Source organism: Bubalus kerabau, chromosome X (genome assembly GCF_029407905.1).
Source record: "Bubalus kerabau isolate K-KA32 ecotype Philippines breed swamp buffalo chromosome X, PCC_UOA_SB_1v2, whole genome shotgun sequence".
NCBI lineage: Eukaryota > Metazoa > Chordata > Mammalia > Artiodactyla > Bovidae > Bubalus > Bubalus kerabau.
The window spans coordinates 23447109-23469948 of record NC_073647.1 but is presented as its reverse complement, the minus strand read 5'-3'; the positions used below and the strand labels follow the sequence as shown (position 1 = coordinate 23469948).

Sequence of the window (22840 nt, the reverse complement as noted above, 5' to 3'; positions counted from 1 at the left end):
ACACATCCTCAACAATCATCAAGACATCTGCACGTATCTGCTAGGGAAACCTGTAAACACTAATCAAATGTGGTCAGCTGAATGATGCCCCACCCCTCAAGTTGTCCATGTCCTAATTCTCAGAAACTGTCAACATATTACCTTATCTTGCAAAAGAGACTCTACTTTGTATATGGGATTAAGTTATGGATCTGGAGCTGGGGAGACTATCCAGGTTTATACATGGAGGCCCAATATAATCACAAATATCCTTAGGAAAGGGAGGCAGTAGAGCTGGTCAGGGAGAAAAGATGTAAGGGTGGGGGCAGAGGTTAGAGAGTAGATACACTGCTGGCTTAAGAAGGGGCTACATTGCTGGTTGAAGATGGAGGAAGGGGCCATGAGTCAAGGAACACAGGCAGCCTGTGGAAGCTGGAAGAGGTAAGGAAACAGACTCCCCCTGAGCATCCAGAAGGAATGCTAGCCTGCCAACACCTTCATGTTAGCCCAATGAAAAGAATTTCAAATCTCACTTCCACAACTCGAAGAAAATTCAGTTTTGAGCTACAAAGTTTGTGATCACTTGTTACAGCAGCAAAAGGAGATCATTACAATAAGTAAGGGGGGAAATCCAGAAAGGTGTATTGAGTTGTTTAGGTAAAACAAGAGGAATCATTTTCAATTATGTGAAAGTCCAATATTTCCCAAAAATGCACCTTAAGAGTTATCCTGAATCTATTTTGAATCTTAAAATGAAAGGGATCTCCCCATTATATTACTGATAGATGTTCTTCTACTACTTACTTCGTCCAAATTTTCGAACTTCCTTCATTAGCTGGTGCTTTATATCAGCATTGATTCCTTGTGCCATAGCAGGAGTTATCTGCAATGTACTTGGCACAGTCTCCAAAGCAGATGTTACTGCGACTTTTTGATCATCCACAGAGACGCTGCAGTTCTTGGTTTCTCCTGTAAGTGCATTACTCCCGGGTTTGTGAATCAGGCCGTCTTCCCTGAGACTAGCGAAATCATCAGATAGAGAATCCACTTGGTCGGGTGGGATACCATCTCCTGCCATATTCATAAGCTCTGGTGAAGCAGATTTTGACAAGAAGCCATCAGGTGAGATTTGACCATTTTCCATCTTCTCCTCATGAACATCGTGAGTGACAGTAACACCTGGAAACCAAAATGAGAAGTTGAGCTGTGGGGTAGGTGTGTTATAGTAACCCCAAAGGGATATCATGGGGCTCCTCAGTTTTGAGGAAATGGTTTCATAAAGCAAGAGGATGTACCAGAGGGAGCTCAAGACCCCTCAAGTTGAGCTCAGGAAGGTAATCTCCATGGCACCAAGAATATATATGGAAACAAGACAGAACAACTAGTAAATAGTCTCAGATCCCTGGCACTGAGGGCTTAGCTGCAGCTTGTGCTTTACAAGCTGAAAAGCAGCAAGTCTCACATGATGTCATGGTTTCTGTCATTTACCTATGAAATGCCATGCTCTACTGAGCTTGACACCAGACTACGTGTGCCCCCCCTCAAACTCCGTCCTCACTTCCTTAAAAGTTCTGAGGAAACAGAGGTGGTGACCACTAGATCTGGAGGCTCTATATGTCCTCCATCACCCCAATTCTCTGCCAGTACATGATTCTCCTCATCCATCTTTTCTGTCTCAGAAAAGTGAATTTCTTTTTACTTCAGGTCTGACACCTCTCCTCCATTGACTCTTCGTCCTCTGTGCTGGGCACTGTGCCAGGAGCTGGGGGCAGCCTCCAACAGCACATAGAGAAACAATCCCCACCCTAATGGAATGTCCATGCTCATGGGAAGGCCAGGCAGGAAGTGTACTATGATCCAACAAAAAATTACAGTTCAAACTCATGTTCAGGGAGAAGCAAGCAGGCAGGGGACAGAGAGCAGGAGGGGGAGCCCCAGTGGATCACGAGGTCAGGCAGATCCCTTCTGAGCAGGTGTCCTTTGGGCAGAGGCTGGAGGAGGAGGGAGAGCCGGCCTGTGCCCATGCAGAGGACACGTGTTAGGAGAGGATGGTGGGCCCAGGTCGTGCAGAGTCAGTGGACCAGAGTCAGGAGCTCAGATTGTACTCTGAGTGCCTAGGAAAGGTAATGAGGCGTTTTCAGCATGGATGTGGTGTGATCTGATTTCTGTGTTGATATGATCACTCTGGCTGCAGGTCAGAAAATGAGTTAGATGAGAAGGTTGGAAAGTAGAAAAATAAACTATTGGAGTATTTTGGTGACATGATGGCAGCATAGATCAGAGGAATGGAGAGGAATGGTGGGGTGTGGGACTTATACTTGGCACCATCCAGTGGAGTGGAGGAGGCTGGGCCAGACTGTGCTGGGCTGGACTGAGGAGAGGAGATGCGCACACAGACAGCACCAGCCTTTACTGACCCAGTGCAGACCCAGCCATACTGAGCCCATTTGCTCCTACTGACTTCTGCAGCAACTCCAAATTGTTGCACCTTCTTCAGCCTTGACTTGACAAAGTCAACAGGCACATCTTCCAACATTTCTCCATCTTGTGTTAACTACTATATAAGTAGGGATCTTCCTCCCCTCATATAGATGGAGATCCTTGAAACAAGGTCTCTCCTCTCACAGGGTGCTTTGTACCTACCACATGGATGATTAAAAATAATGGCTTACTTAATAAACAAAAACTGAATACAAAAGAAATGAATATAAAAGAAAATTGTTTAGTGTCCTAGTCCTCTAGGGGCCATAAGGAAATCACAACCACTACTCTATACCTGTATACACAAGGGTGGGTTTTATGAGGTTTGAATAAGATGGGAACCACGAGGCTGAGGGTGGTCCCTTTCCGCCCACATGGTTAGTTACAGTAGGTGGTGTTTGTGGTTTCCTCAACAGCAGGGACATACTCCGCCTTCTCTTAGATGACAAAGCACTGTTGACTTCTCCAGGACGTTTCACTTTCTTTTGCGGCCCTGCTACAAACTCATCTGCTTCATCGATCATCATTCCCTAGAAAACATCAATGAACATATTCCATTAAAGAGAACACTGCACACACTCTTCACATGCATATATGATCATGCATTATGTCAACAATATAGATCTTAATCATGGGCCAAAGATTTGCCATGCCTCACACAGACTTTTCAGAAAACACTACTCAATTTTAATCCAGTCTAAGTGAACAAGGAGGAAATTTGTTTTACGGTCAAACATAACACAATCATGATTAACCTGAAAGCCTGGGGAATAAGAAACTCTCATCAACCAAAATGGAAATTAACCCACAGTTACCCTTCTGAAGAAGCTACAAACCATTTTGCATCAACCCTTGGTAAGGAAATCATTCCCTTTTGTGTGATTTAAATACATCCTTAAGAAATATTGATAATCACTATACAGAATGCTGCATGTAAATGGTGACAGATAGGTAGATGGAAAATGTCATTCCCTCAGTAGCAACCTCACAGAGATTCATATATATTCACCTTGGTGCTGGACACAAATGAAGGAGGGGGCTTTTCACCCCTGGGAATAAAAGATGAGAGACAGCAGTATAGAAGGTTAACTAAAAGCCGTTTTCATCCAAGGATAACCCAGGAAGATGCACTCCCATTATTTGAATAAAACCACGATAAATGACTTTTCCAAAGCATTCCCCATAGCAAAACAGTACAGAAAGAGGAAAACATATTCACTGAGCATGTACCACATGTCAGGTAATGTTCTAAATGATGTACAGGTACTAACTCAATTCTCCACAGAGCTCTATTAGTTAGATGTCATAGTTATCGCCAGTGCTACCAGTGACAAAAACCAAGACATAGAAAATTAAGAACTCTAGTTAACTGAGGATTCAGGTAAAGTAGAATACTTTTGGTCCAGTTTTGTTACAGAAGACAGTATTGCATGCTCTGCACCTCTGTAACAATGGTTTCTTCCATGATTGCAGATATAATTCTCATTTGTCTTCATGCTTATATCATCAAGTCAGGATATCTCTCACATATAAACACAGAGATACATACATACACACACATGTGTGTGCACACACATCTCATGTTTATATCTCTTGTAGGACAAGCCAATAAAGCAACATCACTTAGTACTTCATATTTCAAGAAGAACACTTAATAACTGTCTAGATAGAGCACTAAAGATCTGAATAATGTAAACAAAGGAAATAAATGGTGATCTCAATATTGAAGGATTTAGTGTGTGGAGCTGGGAGTACATACAGACTCTGGAGCTGGGAAGATGGAGGTTCAAATCTTGGCTCTAACTGGCTGTGTCACTCAGGGTGAATCATTTGACCACAGTGAGCTCTAATTTCTTCATATTATAGGGCAGACAGTTATACTCATCTGCAGAATGGTTTTGTGCATTCAATGTTATCATTTAAAACATCAGCTCCTACTACGTATGCAGTAAATGCCAGCTACCATTTTTTAACCAACATACTCTTCCATCAGGAGGCTCCCACTTTCCATTCACAAAGAGCCCTGGAGACATATTTTATCTTTTAAACAAACAGAAGTAAGGCCTCTGACTTATATACACCTTGCCAAAAAGGAAGGAGTTATTCCAAGAATATCATGATTTACGCAGACATAGAACTGGGTATCCCACCTTCTTATCTTGTTTAAATGGATTGCCAAAAGTATGTAGTCTTTTTGGTTGATCTGGATCAATCTCTCGAAGTGGAGAAGCCAATGTCTTTAGATATTCTTGATAGTTACCCATTTGTGCGACTGGAACACTATGAAGAGAATCTGCAAAATCACCAGAAGACAAACAGATGCTCTATACATGTTCTATAGTTGAAGTGTGTGTGGTTCTTCTGAGAGGACATGATCATAGTCTGGTTTAGCATTGTGTATCTCAGCAACCGATAGGCTAAAATCTTGAATCTAGCACTCTAGTATCTAAAAATCATCTCTCTTCATCCCATTCATCACTCAGTCTAACATCACCATGGCCTACAAGCTCAAATCCCTAGACCAAGAACAACTCCCTCACTCTTCATTGCAGGTTTGAGAATGGGCTGACATTCCCTATACCGCATCCCAACTCAAAACCCAATATTTTGTGTTTCGAAGAGCCTAGGCTCTCTGGCTTTCTCTTATCATCTACAGAATCTTGGTTAGTGGGCCATACCCTTTTGGAAAACTTGATTAGATCTACAGGCTTTCTAAGCCCCCCCCCCAAAAAAATATCCTACCCCCCTCAAAAAAAAATACTGACATATAACTTCAGGAGGTTGGCCAGGCTAAGATTTGTTCATTTTAATGGACAAATGACACTGTTTAAAATGAACAAAATGGAATCAAGGGGAATTGTACATCATCATCAATTATGCTCGACAGTATCAGGTTCATTCTTTTCCTGTAAATGAGGAATCTGGATTGAACTTATCAGAGTAGGCTAGGTGGTACAGTGTCAGGGTGTACAATTTCCAATTTCTGATAGACCTAGTTTCTGCTGCTTTCCAGCTCACTAGAACTGGGGAAGCTATTAAAATGCTCATTCTGAGTTCCAATGTCCATAAAAATGGGCATAAAAACAGTATCTGTCTCACGGGGTTGTTATGAGACTTACAAGAGCTAAAGCATGTGTAGTGTAATATACATGCCAATTAATGCCCACTTCCCTTTAAACCCAAGAACAATAAACTTGTGCTAGTAGATGAAGGGATTTAGAGAACATAGGTATTATAAATATTAAAGTATTACAAAATAATGTATGCTTTATGCAATAAACACCTTCATGTTAGTCAGACTTGACATTTTATCAACAAAAACTACTTCTTTGTTCACTTACCTTCATCTTGTCCGACAATAAACTTGTGTGTTTTCAGCAGATTGGATCGCATTCTGGTTAACTGGTCTAAAAGATCTCTACGTGGAATATCATAAGCATTTCTATATGTCTGAGGTTTCAAATCCTATTTGAAATGAAACAATTTCAGTTACTCCTGAGGCTTTTAATATAGAAATGTAATTCATAATCCTCTTACAATCTTAGCAAAGAGAGGGATATTCATTACAACTGACTTCAGTACAATTTTGCAGTGGAAAATTTGCCTTTGCTGGCCATGTTCTGAATTCTACTACATCCACGTAGCTTCAAAGCCACTGTGTATATCCTTTTTCAAGTATACCATTTAAAACATCAGATCCTGAGATCTGTGCCTGTGGCAGCTTTGCAGGCCCAGTATTCATAATCTAGACGCCCTCCCCTGGCAGCCATGAAGAGGAGCTGATGGGATGTCTGTCCAGGAAGCAATGGCTGATCCACAAGGGGTACAGTGATCTGAGCACCTCCAGCCACAGTACCTTCAGGATCTGGGGCAGCACTGGGACAGAGGCTGTGCTCTTTCCAGACTGCCCCCAGCCAGTGACTGAGAATGACGGGGGATGTTCAGGCCTGGCCAGTTCTGCCAATATGGACCTCCTCTATGGGATTTTGTGGTGCCAGGGTTCCCTGTTGGGCTGGCCAAAACTTTCTACAAGCTATACTGATGCCTGAAGCTCTTCATACCCATTCCTCCTTCCTTTCCCCATTCTCTCACAAATGTTAGTTCAGCAGTGTGATCTGAAGTTTAGCAGACAGTTGGTCCTCCCCAAGGATCCTTGATATTTGGTCATACTTGGTGCTGTCCAAAATGTTCATAAGACATGTAGTACATACCAAAAGGTCCTTGATACTTGGTTCTGTCCATTTGGCATGAACCAAATATGATTGGACCAGATTTCAAGGGCCTTTTCATGTGGACTACATGTCATCCAGGTGCCCCCTTCTGATGTTCCATTTGGGCCTCCCTGGTGGCTCAGACGGTAAAGCGTCTGCCTGCAATGCAGGGGACCCAGGTTCGATTCCTGGGTCGGGAAGATCCCCTGGAGAAGGAAATGGCAATACACTCCAGCACTCTTGCCTGGAAAATCCCATGGATGGAGGAGCCTGATAGGATACAGTCCATGGGGTCTCAAAGAGTCGGACACGACTGAGCGACTTCACTTTCACTTTCACATGTCTTATGGATATTTTGGATAGGACCAAATGTTCTGCAAGGGATCTGAAAGCTCTCCTTGTTTGTTCCCATTCCTTCTCCCCTTTGTCTTTCACAGACATTATTTTCCCCTCACCACCCCCAACAAGCTATTTATGTCACAATTTACCTTGTTTAAGAGCCCTACTTGGAAGCCGGCAAATTCTTTGGTGTTCAATTCTGTCAGTCTTGGTGCAGTATCCCCAATGATTTCTTTCAATAGTTTTCTAAAGTTTTTATTGTGAGTCAAGGAAACACCACCTCCAGAATGATTTTTCACTTTGATTCCAATTTCCTGGGGAGGTTTCTTCCCCACGGATGCTAGTATTCGTTCTGACTCTAGTTTGGTCTAAAATGAAAGTATATAGTATGTTATAAAAAGAGCTATATTATCACTGTTGTTTTTACTACTTAAGAAAGATGATACTTTAAGAACCCCACTGAACAAATTTAAATTACAAATCACAGAAAAACAGATAATTAAACATTTTCCTGTGCTTCTCTGTACTACCACAAAGAACAGAGGGGGCTAGAAAGACCAATAATACATTTTTTTTCCTCTTCTCTAGTGTCAAAATTATGACTGAATCATGGAAAGAATGAAAACAGTGGGTAAGAATTATATTCATAGATATTTAAAATCACATTTTGTTACTGTAAAATCTAGTCTAAGTCAACATACTCATTTCGAACCCAGTTATAAAAGGTAAAAGTCTGCATTTAAAAATTGCAGTAGTGCTGAAATTCAGATTACATAGATTGGCACTGTATCTGAAAAAACTTACAGTGTTTATTTCTATTATCAGACCACTCACAAAAATGTGATACTTAATTTAACAAATGTTACCAAGTAAATAATTTATAATAGTACTCAAGTTTATAATTCACAACAAAAAATTCTCTTAATAGATACTATTATATCATTATTGATAAATATTGCTTGAGAGTGTATTATAGCAGTGTATTGGGCATATTTTCTGATTTACATACATCTGAGATGGTTCAAAGAACACTGGTGACAGAGAATTATTAAATTAGTAAGTAAATTAGTAATTAGAGCTAGTATAAATTAGTAATGATCTTTTTTTTTTCTAAAAGGTAGAATTCCACCCATGTCTTATAAGGCCAAATTAATTCTGAATTTCTTGTGGTTTGGTCAGAGATATTCATTAATTTTCTTTAATTATTAGAATGAGGTATATTTATTATCTGTTTAAAAATTTAGTCATGAAATAGGGGGTAAGAGCAAATGAAGAGTCTGTTTCCACAAAGGGTCCTAAAAGCCCATTTGTAAAACTATACAAGCAATGTGTCCCAGAAGGTCCCAGAACTTGCATGAGTTTCAAGTCTGTTCAATATTCTTCCTTCTGGCCATACCTTGCTGACCCAGCCTTAAAGGCCTAAGGCAAACATCAAATAAAAAAATATAAATCAAGAGATCAATCAATAAATAACCAAAACAAAACATTAACACCACCACCAAAAATCTATTAGCAGAGAGGAACGGAGTTAAGGGGATGCTTGGTAGATCAGAAATCTGGGTTTGCTTTACTCTCTTTTGCATGTATAAGCACACTGGACTGGTAGGAGCTGGTAAACTCCAGACTATACTTAAGTTTTTGCCAGTTCCTAGCAAGGTGTGTCAGCATCCCAAACTGCAGAGTCATCTATGTTCTCTGGTGTCAGAAATCTGACACTTATTTACTTACTACTCTCTGTTTTCTAAAGGCCCAGCTTTGAAACATATCCAACTTGAAGTATTATTGTCACTGCAAATGCTACTACTAGTCCCTACCTGGGAATACATTTGTGCATAAGAACAAAGTTAAGCTGCTGCATTAATTTGTCATATAACATAACACATTTGTATGGCAGTAAAGCTCTAACTCAGCAGTTCTCAAGCATTTTCACCTTGCAAGAATGGGCTAAGTAGAGGTGAGAAGTATGATAAGTAGGGGTGAGTGGAGGATGAGGTACTAATAGAGAGGGGCAGGCAAGGGACAAGGTGAATAATGGTAAATGAGGTGGGGGTGTAAAGGAACAGAGGGAGGGCCTGCCACCCTCCAGTGTGAGGTACACTGGTCTCATCTCCCCCTCTCCAAGAAAAAGCATGCTGATATTTATTGCCTAAAAACGAAGTTCAGGCAAGTCATTTAATCACACCATGCCTCAGTGTGCTGACCTAAAACGGGGGATGCTCTAGCCCAATGTGATTTGAGGAGAAACTAGGTTGAGGATAGACAAAATGTGACCCATGAGATAAATCTATTAAGCCTCTGCCCCTCTTAGGCCACAAAGTATCAACCAGCTTGGGGTAAAACAAACTGGCAAGCAAAAGGAGAAATGGCACAGCATCCAATGATACTGACAGACCCTTAACTGCAGTTTAATGGTGAAGCCAGAAGCCATAGAGAATCACATTACTACTAATTCATAAAGTGTAGAAATATATACACATTTAATTTGAAAATTACAATTACACTAAAGAATAAGGAAATGCACTTCTGAGGGCAAAGGATTTTTGTTTGTTTGTTTTTACCAATACTACCTGTTGGCTGAGTTTTTTAAGGTAAGAGATAACACTGTAACTAAGTCCACAATCTAAATTATCTGATATCAGATTTGGAGCTCCCATCATCCTTAGTGCTTTCTTTAATGGCTATAAGGAAACAAAATACACAACAGTAAGAATAGAATAAATCTTAAAATACTCAAAGTTCAGTTATAAGGGGCAAAGGGACATGATTCATTTCTTAGAAGTCAAGGTGCTGCACATAAAACCAAACATGGAACATTAAAAAGTGGCAATGAAAATAGCAGAGAGGTAAGGAGCAGAGAGCAAAAAAATCAGAAGAGAGTGGGATAAGAAGAGCAAGTAACAGCAAATTCAAACAGGCAAATTGCTTTCAGTCTTAATTTCCAAGTCATAAAATCATTTCACATTACATTTAATTGTGCACCCCGTTCCTGCCATGGTAAATACTAACACACCCCAATTTCTCCTCCCAGTGACACAAATGTACCACTTGAGATTCTGCCTTTTCACCTCTAGAAACTTGGCTTACAGTTGACCACATCTACCTCTGAAACGATTTTGATAATCTCGATTTAGATTATATGACCAGTTCAAAATCATTATGAATCTTTTTCTCAAATTATAAAAATCCAAATGACACCAAGTCACTTTTTACTTTTTTGGGATTCCCCTCAATCAGTGCCTCTGTTTCATGCTGTGTCTAGGACACGTTTAACAAGCAATAAGTAAATATAATGTCGTCAGGTTTTGTTTTTTTTTTTCCAGAGGAAAACCCCATACTTCGAATTTCTAGAGTTAAAAAGGGAGGCTAATATAATACATGAATCCAATTTATTTTTCTTAAATTCCAAAATTATAATATCATAAAGTTAATTTTTATAAGAGAAATATAGATGTGTTTTATAACAATAACCATGGCAGTTAAAGGAAATAAAATAAGCAGTTCTCTTTTGTGCCGCCCTGACATCTCCAGGCTCTTAGGCATAATTTGAAAAGACAATGGCGACTCAAATTTATAAATTAAAGAAAATCTTATTTCAGGGGTGAAGTTTTTGATTCATTGACATTTTTTTGTGACAGGAATCATCATGGATAGAGTTAATACATATATATATATATACACAGAAATACATACTAATAAGTAGTATGGAGGCAGAGTTTTTAAGTAGCTGTCAAAAGCCTGTCGCCACTTCAGATTTGGCTTAAGCTTGTGAACTTTAAACAAGTCATCTGCAAGAGAAAATCCAAGAAAATATTACATTATTCCAGTTCTAAATTCCAAGATCTAAATCAAGCAACACACATCTATTATACCATTCCCTAGAAATTTCTAGTTTCAACTACATTAGATGACTATTTCATTCGCGTTTATTTGATTTGGGGGGGTATTGTGTACCAAAATTAAATATAGTAGTTTTCTAGAAAATGATATAAATTCTCAGGTTACATATTTATCTTTCATCTGTGAAGCCACATAGCATAATATTAAAACACTGGCTCTGATCTATGTGAAATATTTCTCTGACCTCTTGTTGTTTAGTTGCCAAGTCGTGTCTGATTCTTTTGTAACCCCATGGACTGTAGCCCTCCATGCTCCTCTGTTCAGGGGTTTCCCAGGCAAAAATACTGGAGTGGGTTGCCATGCCCTCCTGCAGGGGATCTTTCCAACCCGGGGATCAAACCTGCGTCTCATGCACTGGCAGGCAGATTCTTTATCACTGAGCCACCAGGGAAGCCCTTCCGGCCTCTTATGTATTGGTAATTCTAGTGTAGTAATTTTCACCTAAGGATGAATCTATGGTCACTGGTTGCTAGAATATTTCTTTATTTTTTTAAAATAGAGAATGTTAAAACAACAACAAAACAAACTCATAGACAGAGAGAACAGATTGGTGGTTGCCTGAGGTGAGGGGTGGAGGGGTTGAAATGCTTGAAGGGGTTTAAACACAGACTTCCAGTTATAAGAGAAATAAGTCATGGGGATGTAATGCACAGCATGATTATAGTTAACTACACTGAATTGCATATTTGAAAGTTACTAAGAGAGTAAATCTTAATTTTTTCATCACAAGAAAAAAATTGGAACTATGTACAGTGACAGATATTAACTAGATTTATTGTGATGATCATTTTGCAATATATACAAATATCGCATCATTATTGCACAAATATATACAACTATTGCATCAATATTGCACACCTGAAGCTAACAGAATGTCAATTATACCTCAATAAATATGGTTCTTGAATATCATGTGCATTATTAATAGAACTAAAGATATTCTTTAAATAAGCAGATATTCCCTATATTTTCACACTCAAATTTAATAATTTATAATTTAAATGCATTATGTACACTACATGAAAAATTCCCAAAATGTCTCATTATTTCCTTCCAAGGGTAAGAAATTTTTAATATAATTCAAAGTTGATATCCCCAGACATCAACAAACATGAATCTGCTACACTTTTTATAAATAGCAAAGATATTATAAACTCATTCTCTACATTGTTTCTTCAGGTTTAATTGGCTTTTATCCAAAAAACAAATGCTTTACTTCTAGGAACAAAACCATTTCTATGCTGTATGCATAATTTCTCTACAAATAGGGGTATTCTTTGAAATTATGAATTACTCTGGTTAAGAAAGGCAACTACATATTTTCTTCCTTTTACTGCTATAGTAAATTATTCACTCCTGCTGAAGCTAATTTAAATGAATTTACAAAGCCATAAAACGTAGGTCTTTTCTTCTTTTGGTACAGGGTAGAAAGAACAAAGGGAAAAAGATCTGAAGAGATTTCTGGCTCATTGCAGCATGCAGGTCCTTAAAGACCATTCATATCTTGACAGAAAGGAATGATAGACCGTGGAAATATCCTGTTATACGTGTCTTTGTGTGAAGTCTGTGGGGAATTAGGCAGATTTTGGAAACTGACAAATTTAAATACCACCAGACTGAAGAGACATTTAGTATAAATAGATTAGATAATGAGAGTCAATAATAGTCTTAATATTTCTAACAATGCCAATTGCAATGATTCTACCCAGGAGCTAATTTAGTCTAGTTATTTCTTGTTGGATTTATTTTTTAATGGGGGTGAGAGGAAGAAAATCTTCCACCGACTAGGTCAAGGGTAGAGAGCAGTTAGGGTGACACTGCCTTTGTGACCCCATGGACTGCAGCCCACCAGGCTCCTCCATCCATGGAATTTTCCAGGCAACAGTACTGGAGTGGGTTGCCATTTCCTTCTCCAGAGGATCTTCTTCCCAACCCAGGGATCGAACCCAGTTCTCCCGCATTGCAGGCAGACGCTTTACCATCTGAGCCACCAGGGAAGCTTACACTGCTTTAGTCACTATCTTTGCTGCTCAGAAAATGACTTCCATGGTATTAGATTTCCATTCACTTGGAATCTGCAGAGTGGTAAAGATACCATGAACAATTAGCTCATCCACATTCGAAAGATGAGGAGGTGAGAGTGTGGAACAAGAGTAAAGCGACACTGTCAGCACCTCAAAAACTACAGATATTATCTCTTCCAGTTCCTTTCTCCCCATTTCCTGCTTCAAAAAGGTGGGGTTTGAGTCCAAGCTCAGACACATGCTATATACTTAGCTCAGTGAGCTTCAGGAAATCACTTCACCATTTTATGCCTCCATTCATCCATAAAATGAGTTTAATGATCATCGCCTTACCCCATAGGATTGTTCTGAGTAACTAGATTATGGATGTGAAAACAATATCCAAAATTTATAAATAGCATAAACTGAAAAGCACTGGATATATAGTGATAAATAAATATCAAATTATCCTTTTCCAATTATTCTCTTTTCCTCTTCCTAATAATAACTGGTCTTAAGATGGAGATGAACTTTATTCTTTACACAAGTCCCCAGTTCTTAATTTTTTCAAAAAAAGTGACTGAATGTGGCATATTTAAGAAGAGGACAAAAAGACAAGTTGCTACAAATGCTTTGGTTAATGACCCTCAAGAGAAAAAAAAAATTCCCCATTTCCCAATTGGGAGAGAATCTTTCCATCTGTAATAATCCGGTTACCACCCTAGTGACATGATTCTTATGGTAGCTCATTGATCCAATTAAGCCTCACCCAGGTAAATTTTGGTGCTTAAATAATTAAACTTTTCTTAAATACTTTTGATAAAAATCTTTAATTAATAAACAGGAAACAGGGGTTACTTTTATGGACAGTTATTGTACTCTGCAGAACCACAGGGATGTTCCAGACATTAAAGTGTACATGACTTAAATTCACGACTTTTTACTAAATGCCCTGGTGATGGAATCCCAGTTGAGCTATTTCAAATCCTAAAAGAAAGTGCTGTACTCAATATGTCAGCAAATTTGGAAAACTCAGCAGTGGCCACAGGACTGGAAAAGGTCAGTTTTCATTTTAATCCCAAAGAAAGGAAATGCCAAAAAATGCTCAAACTACTGCACAATTGCACTCATCTCACACGCTAGTAAAGTAATGCTCAAAATTCTCCAAGCCAGACTTCAGCAATACTTGAACCATGAACTTCCAGATGTTCAAGCTGGTTTTAGAGAAGGCAGAGGAACCACAGATCAAATTGCCAACATCCACTGGATCATGGAAAAAGCAAGAGAGTCCAGAAAAACATCTATTTCTGCTTTATTGACTATGCCAAAGCCTTTGACTGTGTGGATCACAATAAACTGTGGGAAATTCTGAAAGAGATGGGAATACCAGACCACCTGACCTGCCTCTTGAGAAATCTGTATGCAGGTCAGGAAGCAACAGTCAGAACTGGACATGGAACAACAGGCTGGTTCCAAATAGGAAAAGGAGTACGTCAAGGCTGTATATTGTCACCCTGCTTATTTAACTTCTATGCAGAGTACATCATGAGAAATGCTGGGCTGGAAGAAGCACAAGCTGGAATCAAGACTGCCGGGAGAAATATCAATCACCTCAGATATGCAGATGACACCACCCTTATGGCAGAAAGTGAAGAGGAACTAAAAAGCCTCTTGATGAAAGTGAAAATGGAGAGTGAAAAAGTTGGCTTAAAGTTCAACATTCAGAAAACTAAGATCATGGCACCCGGTCCCATCACTTCATGGCAAATAGGTGGGGAAACAGTGGAAACAGTGGTTGACTTTATTTTTTGGGGCTCCAAAATCACTGCAGATGGTGACTGCAGCCATGAAATTAAAAGACGCGTACTCCTTGGAAGAAAAGTTATGACCAACCTAGACAGCATAATCAGAGAAGGCGATGGCACCCCACTCCATACTCTTGCCTGGAAAATCCCATGGATGGAGGAGCCTGGTAGGCTGCAGTCCATGGGGTCGCAAAGAGTCGGACATGACTGCATGACTTCACTTTCACTTTTCACTTTCCTGCATTGGAGAAGGAAATGGCAACCCACTCCAGTGTTCTTGCCTGGAGAATCCCAGGGATGGGGGAGCCTGGTAGGCTGCCATCTATGGGATCGCACAGAGTCAGACACGACTGAAGTGACTTAACAGCAGCAGCAGCAGACAGCATATTAAAAAGTAGAGACATTAATTTGCCAACAAAGGTCCGTCTCATCAAGGCTATGGTTTTTCCAGTAGTCATGTATGGATGTGAGAGTTGAACTATAAAGAAAGCTGAGCACCAAAGAATTGATGCTTTTGAACTGTAGTGTTGGAGAAGGCTCTTGAGAGTCCCTTGGACTGCGAGGAGATCCAACCAGTCCATTCTGAAGATCAGTCCTGGGTGTTCTTTGGAAGGACTGATGCTAAAGCTGAAACTCCAATACTTTGGCCACCTCATGTGAACAGCTGACTCATTGGAAAAGACCCTGATGCTGGGAAAGATTGAGGGCAGGAGGAGAAGGGGACGGCAGAGGATGAGATGGTTAAATGGCATCACCGACTCAATGGACATGAATTTGAGTAAACTCTGGGAGTTGGTGATGGACAGGGAGGCCTGGTGTGCTGCGGTTCATGGGGTTGCAAAGAGTCGGACATGACTGCACGACTGAACTGAACTGCCTACTAAAACTACAAAACTGTTCTATATCTTTATATTATATCTTTATATTATATCCTTACATATAATTAAAATATATAATTATATTATATGGAATATCAGGGACTTCAAGAGCTACTAAGATAACATAGATATTAATAATGAGAACAGTATTATTAATCAGACAATAATGACTGAAAGCATTATTGAACACTTACTTTTTGCCAGGTGAGTTCAATGCAATTTAACTGTATTAAGGGCTTCCCTGGCGGCTCAGACAGTAAAGAATCTGCCTGCAATGTGGGACACATGAATTCAATCCCTGGGTCAGGAAGGTCCCCTGGAGAAGGGAATGGCTACGCACTCCAGTGTTCTTGCCTAGAGAATTCCATGGACAGAGGAGCCTTGGCGGGCTATAGTCCATGGGATCGCAGAGAGTCAGACATGACTGAGCAACTAACACAATTCATTTAACACCAATGAAATCCCTTTCAGGTAGGTACTATTATTATCCCTACTTTATAGATGAAATAGTTGAGGCACAAAGAGGTGAAGTATCTTATCTAGGGTCATGAAGCTAACAAACAAACAGCAGAGCCAGGATTCATTATCAGGGCAGCTATACCCTACAGTTCAGACTCCAAATCTCTATGGAAACCACACAACCCAGAAAGCGAAGTAATGGCAGAAGTATGGCTGGAAACTATTGCAGAACCTCAACATGAAACCCAAGTTAGGGATTCAAGGGCACAAGGACCTCAGCCTCAAAGGGTGTAAAAAACCCTATGCTCCTTGGAAGACACAGGTTATAGAAAAGCCTAGAAATGAATATTTGAAGCCAAAGAGAAGAATATGAATTGAGTCAAGAATGAGGTGAACCTCAAATGGATGTGTGGGATCAGGGAAGGGGAAGAAATCAAAGATGCCTCTGGGGTTTCTGGTTTGGAATGTTTGCAAAGGGATAATGATGGTCTAGGCAGGGTTGGGGAGAAGGCAATAGCACCCCACTCCAGTACTCTTGCCTGGCAAATCCCATGGACAGAGGAGCCTGGTGGGCTGCAGTCCATGAGGTCGCTAAGAATCGGACACGACTGAGCGAATTCACTTTCACTTTCACTTTCATGTATTGGAGAAGGAAATGGCAACCCACTCCAGTGCTCTTGCCTGGAGAATCCCAGGGACGGGGGAGCCTGGTGGGCTGCCATCTATGGGGTCGCACAGAGTCGGACACGACTGAAGTGACTTAGCAGCAGCAACAGCAGCAGCAGGCAGGGTTGGATAGAGCCCTCCCCCAAATGATCAGATAGAAGATTTGCATTTTTTTCCCCATTTTATAGGTTTCCTTTTGTTCTCTACTGTATCCTTTGATCCACAAAAGTCTTTAAGTTTGATGTAGTCCCATGTGTTTATTTTCGCTTCTGTTGTCTGCACTTTTGGTGTTGTCTCTTTTTTATCATTTCTTACAATTGCATGTGAATCCACAATTATCTCAAAATAAAAAGTGTACTTAAAAAACAGAAAAATAATATTCTTAACAGTTTAAGTGAAGATTAGCTAGTTTGATCCTTCATTTTATAGATGTGAAAACCAGAGGTCATAAAGGTATATTTAATAAGACAGGGTAAATAAACCCACAAAATACTTTTTATTGGTAGTATTATTAATCTCAAAGACATAATCTATATTTTATATAAGTGACAATCACCTCTTAGAGGATATTTTTAGAGTAGACAAAAAAATAAAGTAAATAGGCTAGCCAAAACAATCATTTATGATGACCCACTCTTAATCTTCTTCATTTGCAACATTTAAAAGAACTGCTTTATCAAGACATTTGATACATAGACTATTTATAGCACTAAAAAATCTTACGCTTTTAATGACTATATTAAAACTTGGTAAAGGTTTGATCCTTTTTGCAATAATTAAGAAACCTCAGCAACTAAAAATGTTCGTAACTTTACAAGGAGGAGGATACCATGTGGTACTATATTACTCTAAACAGACGTGGCTCCTTAAATGAAAAAAAAAAAAAAAATCTCTATACACATTTTCAGTGATGTCTGAGTAACAGCCTCTGGAGTTGTTCCTTTTAGAATTTTGCCATGGAAACCACAGCTTCTATAACTGCAGTTACTGCAGAAGTCACTATTGTATCTATTACTTTAACTTGCTACCTTGCTTAAAACAGATGCCTCAAGAGCATTTCCTATTCTTTTGTAGAGGAACTAACTGCAATCCAGTAATGCCATGGAAGCCCTATTTTCTGAAAAAGCCATCAGATTCTTGAAGTGTCAACCACAATCAATTTTGGGGGTGCCCAAACTAGTTTACCAAAAGCCAAGTGCACTTAAAACCAGAGAAAAGTGGGAATTCCCTGGCCGTCCAGTGGTTAGGACTCTGTACTTCCAATGCAGGGGCCACAGGTTTGATCTTGCATGCCTTGTGGCATAGCCAAAAATAAAATAAATGTAAATAAGTGAAACAATAAGAAAACAAGGAAGTGTGTACACACACATATTAAAAACAAAAAAAAAAGAAGAGGGGTGAGAACACTGGAGCTTGCAAACCAAAGAGCAGCATAAGAATCACACCCCCACCCTCCGGAGAAGGGCATGGCAACCCACTTCAGTATTCTTGCCTGGAGAATCCCATGGACAGAAGAACCTGGTGGGCTACAGTCCATGGGGTCACAAAGAGTCGGACAGGACTAAGTGACTAATACTTCCACTTCCCCAGGTGAAGAGTCTTTTCTGTCTGATGCAAAAACAACAAAAGGAAAACGAACACAACAGAAAGCAGGATGCCAATTCTATCTTTCTGAATCAGTTTTTAGACTTTTATATATCCTGACACCCATTACTCTTTGGATACATTTAAAATGCTTAGTTCATCATCAACTTTTCTTTTTTGCTGTATTTTAAAGATGACTAAGGGCTTCCCTGGTGGCTCAGTGGTAAAGAATCTGCCTGCAATGCAGGAGGCCCAGCTTTAATCCCTGGGTAGGGAAGATCCCCTGGAGAAGGGAATGGCAACCCACTCCAGTATTCTTGCCTGGGAAATTCCATGGACAGAGGAGGCGGGTTATAGTCCCTAGGGTCACAAAGACTCAGACCCAACTTAGCAACTAAACTACCACCACACTGAAAAGATGACTGAATGGCACATACTTGACTTACCTAAAAGAGGGAGTAAAACTGGGTAGTTGTACGGCATCACAAAGAGGTTTACACAAGTTAAAGTCGTACTGGCTTTTAAATAACCAAATGGATATCCAAGTTCATTGTATTTTCCACTGCTAGTAACAAATACCTGAGAAGATCATGAAGTAATGTACAGTTATGACAATAAGGATTTTATGTCAAACCAAACTCACAGCAATATGCTATACCAGCATCTCTGGCACAATTGTAATTTAAAAATGGGAATACTGCTTTCTCTATATTTATGTCAAAAAATAGAATGTTCAGACTGCAATTCTTTTATAAATTGTGTTAGTAAATGAAATAACCATTTGGAGACCACAGGCTGCATCAACAATACCCAAATATTTACTTAGTTAGCACAATGGAAAATTAGGCTGAAATACCACTAAGTGATACCAGCCATTAAAACAAATTGACTTCTCAAAAGAACAAGTGGTGACCAGAGTGGAGACTTTAGGAAAATGGAACATGGCCCCATGCCTAAAGCATGCAATTACAAAAACAAAGCCCATTTAAAGGATTATGCTAACACCCCTTATGTGAACTACTATTAAGTCTTGCTCTACTTCCCTTTGATGCCCCATTTCCCTACCCATTTATTCATTTCTCATCCAATAAATATTTATTGAGGAGTCTATTACAAGCCAGGCACTGGTGCTAATTATTTTGAGACAATTATATTGAGCAAGGAGATGCTTTGGTTCAATCTGGAAGGCATTTTCTCTTGTAAATAATCCTGGTGGAACAAACATTCAATAAAAATGAGAACATTAATCTTTATTCCATATGACTAGGCATCTTATTCCTTATTCCTGATTTGATAGATATGATATTTTCAGGTCCCATTCACCTGATATGCTATTCTGGAGTCCTCTAGCTATCATGATTTCTCTGTGTTCCATGTTCACTCTTTGGCCAAATCAGGACATTAGTATATAATTTTATGGACCTAGACCTTTACCTTTTCTAACATCCTTCAGCAGGATATTTAAGACAGAAGTCACATCCTGATGGTGAACAGAACCCACTTACTTTGCTAATTCTTGTTCAACCAGCAACATCACCTACCAGTTCACTGAATTCTTTCTATACTTAGCTGCAGCTCAAAATAAATCTTTCCTATGTAATGGATGCCTCCACAAAACAATGGATTGTGTTAAAACATGACTCATCTACTAGATTTCATCTCTTAATTTGAACCTTAATAGAAACAGACAATTGTAATAAAACATGTTGGACCCAGGCTTCCCTGGTAGCTCAGCCAGTAAAGAATCTGCCTGCAACACAGGAGAACTGGGTTCCATCTCTGGGTTGGGAAGATCCCCTGGAGAAGGGAAAGGCTGCCCACTCCAGTATTCTGGCCTGGAGAATTCCATGGACTGTACAGTCCATGGGGTCACAAAGAGTCGGACACGACTGAGCGACTTTCACCACATGTTGGATTTCCTCGTTTCCTAAGTGTGTATAATAGAAAGAGGGGAAATCATCACAAAGGATAAAAAAAGTTACAGCCAGCAAGGATCATACCTATAACTCTTCTGAAAGGAGAAGCACTGTATTTTTTGTTCCTTGCTCACTATCTTTCTGTCTTTATTCCCTCCCTTCCCATCCTCATACCTTCCTTCCTTCCCATAAGCCCACTGAGTTTTTCCAAATTCTTTATCACCTGCAGATTCACAGAATTTGGAGGTTCAAAGGGATCATTAGAGATCATCTAGTCTAGAGAAAGTGTCTGGTCCAAAAACCACATAGTTGGTGGGAGAGCTGGGGTTAGAATCCAGTTTCCATTATGACTTTCCAAAATTTCCCGGCTCCTGGTTCATCTTATTCTTTTTCATTCCCACTAATTCATCGCATTAAACTACTCTAAACCAAAGTAACATAAGATGCAAGAGAAAGACATATGGCAAATTTAAGGGGTGCTGCAAGGATTGAGGACAGGATTTCTTAAGTTCCTTTGGAGAAGATTTACAAGGAAGATGCTATATAGAATAAAGGGTTTATTTGGGGGAAAAACTGTAATTTGTAATTTTATATGCTTGTATTCCAAAATGTTTTTCAATTCATAAATTCAAGCTTTTACCTTGATTTTAACTTAGCATGCTCTCATCCCTATATCTACATTTCTAGCACATTTTGGTGTATTTTATTGAAATATAAACATACATTCAAAATTGCATGAATTATAAGTATACAGTTCAATGAATGTTCAAAAAATGAACGTATATGTGTCATCAGCACCTGGATCAAGAAATAGAACCTGACCAGAAAACCCTTCGTGTCTTTTTCTGGTCACCATTCTGTACCCCCAAGAGAAATCACTCTCCTGACTTTGAACAAAATAAAAGGCAATCTAACATCTTTTTGAACTATATAAAGTTGAATCATATGATATGTGATCTTTTATGTCTGGCTTCTTTCGCTCAGTATTACATTTATGAGATCACTCTGTTTCTTGCACTTTTACATCCTTGCTTTACACCTGTTCCTTTTTTTTCTACCCAGTTTTAGCATCTTTGTAGAATTTAAGTAGTTTAAAGACAACTAGTAGCAATGATTTCACATTGTAGGTTGAAACAGATGGTGGTCTGAAAGTGTCCCTTGAGTAAGTAAAATGTAACAAGTACTGATTGCTGTAGTTTAGAAATAGAACAAACATTCTTACAGTGTAGGACTTCCTTATTATCTTCAAATAAAATAGCTGTGATTACCATATATGGATTTTCACAAATTAAAATCCAAAGGTGAGTCTATTAACAAATAAGCAAGCCCTCCTGGCTGAAGTGTACCTCTTGGAAGGGTCAGTGTTGTACATCTGCCTATGCATCTCCTTCATCCAAGGAAAATCCATACCACACACACCAATGTAGTTTGTACTACAAGAAGAGCTTGATTACATTACACTAATACATAAAGTAATTTCAGGTTTATGTTTTTGTTTTGTTTTGTTTGTCAAAAATGTCTTGTACTGGGAATTCCCTGGCAGTCCAGTGGTTAGGGCTCTACATTTTTACTGCAGAGGGCGCGAGTTTGATCCCTGGTTGGGGAACTAAGATCCTGCAAGTCATGTGGTTTGACCAAAAAAACAAAACAAAACAAAAAAAAACCTTTGTCCAATCTGTCAAGTTCACAATAAGGACTGAGAACATTGCTTCAGCTGCAGAAGCCATAGCCATAGCCTTTAACCTGGGGTCCCTGGATAGGCTTCAGGGGAGTCCTCCAAATATGTAGGTTTCATCAGGTTCCTTAAATGGCAATGTATGGTAGGCTAACTTCAGCCTGAAGTTATTTGCTTAGCCATGTTGCTTACTTGATAGCATTTGTGAGAAACATTATTAATAGACTCAGCCCAACTATTCCCAGATTAACCTTTGAAAGTTCTTTAAACAATTCCCAGATCTCTGAGTGGTTCCAGACATTTGGCTAACAACAAAGGGGAAGTACCTGCCAGCAAGTATGGGGCGACTTTCGTTCCAGGATGTACTGAGTTAAGGGTGAAGGTTCAAGTTCATATTTGTCAAAGGGAAGTTTGTCTATTACCATTGGCTCACAATCTATACAGGAGAACCTCACAATAGGATGAGATGTTCGTGGAGGCTAAAAAACAAGAGGGGAAAATACAATCTGTTATCAAGACAGTTGATATATCTGACAACTCTGAAACTCTTTTTAAGTCCTTGTTGGTCATTCATTTTTAAAAACAATTTTAATTGAAGGATAATTGCTTTACAGAATTTTGTGGTTTTCTGTCATACATCAACAAGAATCAGCCATAGTTACATGCAACTCTTTTATGTTTTGTTAAACCATCGCTGAGATATATAGATGGGCTGTTTTGCAAAAGATGGCTCTTGAGCTCTAAGTGTCATCAATGGCAGAGGAGACTCAGATTCTTTCGCTCTACCATCTACTTGGCATTGGGAAGAAGAAAGGTAAATTATAACACTCATAATTACAGTTTTAGGGAAGTAAAAAATAAAATTGCCTTGAATATTAAGAACCCGGAAATTCAGATCCACTTTGTGACATTCAAGGACTATCTTCCCTTCACTACTTTGTACTGTA

The 22840-nt window shown here is 39.3% G+C and overlaps 1 protein-coding gene across 8 annotated transcripts in view; it reads right to left on the bottom strand.

The window, feature by feature from the left end:
* Nucleotides 1-22840, bottom strand: part of LOC129638714 (integrator complex subunit 6-like) — a 56987-nt gene that overhangs the window by 1809 nt on the left and 32338 nt on the right. For 3 of the 8 annotated variants that reach the window (XM_055563336.1, XM_055563335.1, XM_055563339.1), the window contains 9 exons: nt 22220-22372; nt 18749-18881; nt 10701-10795; nt 9578-9688; nt 7160-7378; nt 5802-5925; nt 4611-4753; nt 2756-2990; nt 784-1158 (listed from right to left, as the gene is read on the bottom strand). In XM_055563336.1, the coding sequence (XP_055419311.1) occupies nt 784-1158; nt 2756-2990; nt 4611-4753; nt 5802-5925; nt 7160-7378; nt 9578-9688; nt 10701-10795; nt 18749-18881; nt 22220-22372 (1588 nt within the window). Of the gene's footprint in view, nt 1-783; nt 1159-2755; nt 2991-4610; nt 4754-5801; nt 5926-7159; nt 7379-9577; nt 9689-10700; nt 10796-18748; nt 18882-22219; nt 22373-22840 lie in introns of those variants that run through there. The other 5 variants (XM_055563338.1, XM_055563341.1, XM_055563337.1 and 2 more) reach the window with 5 other exon arrangements.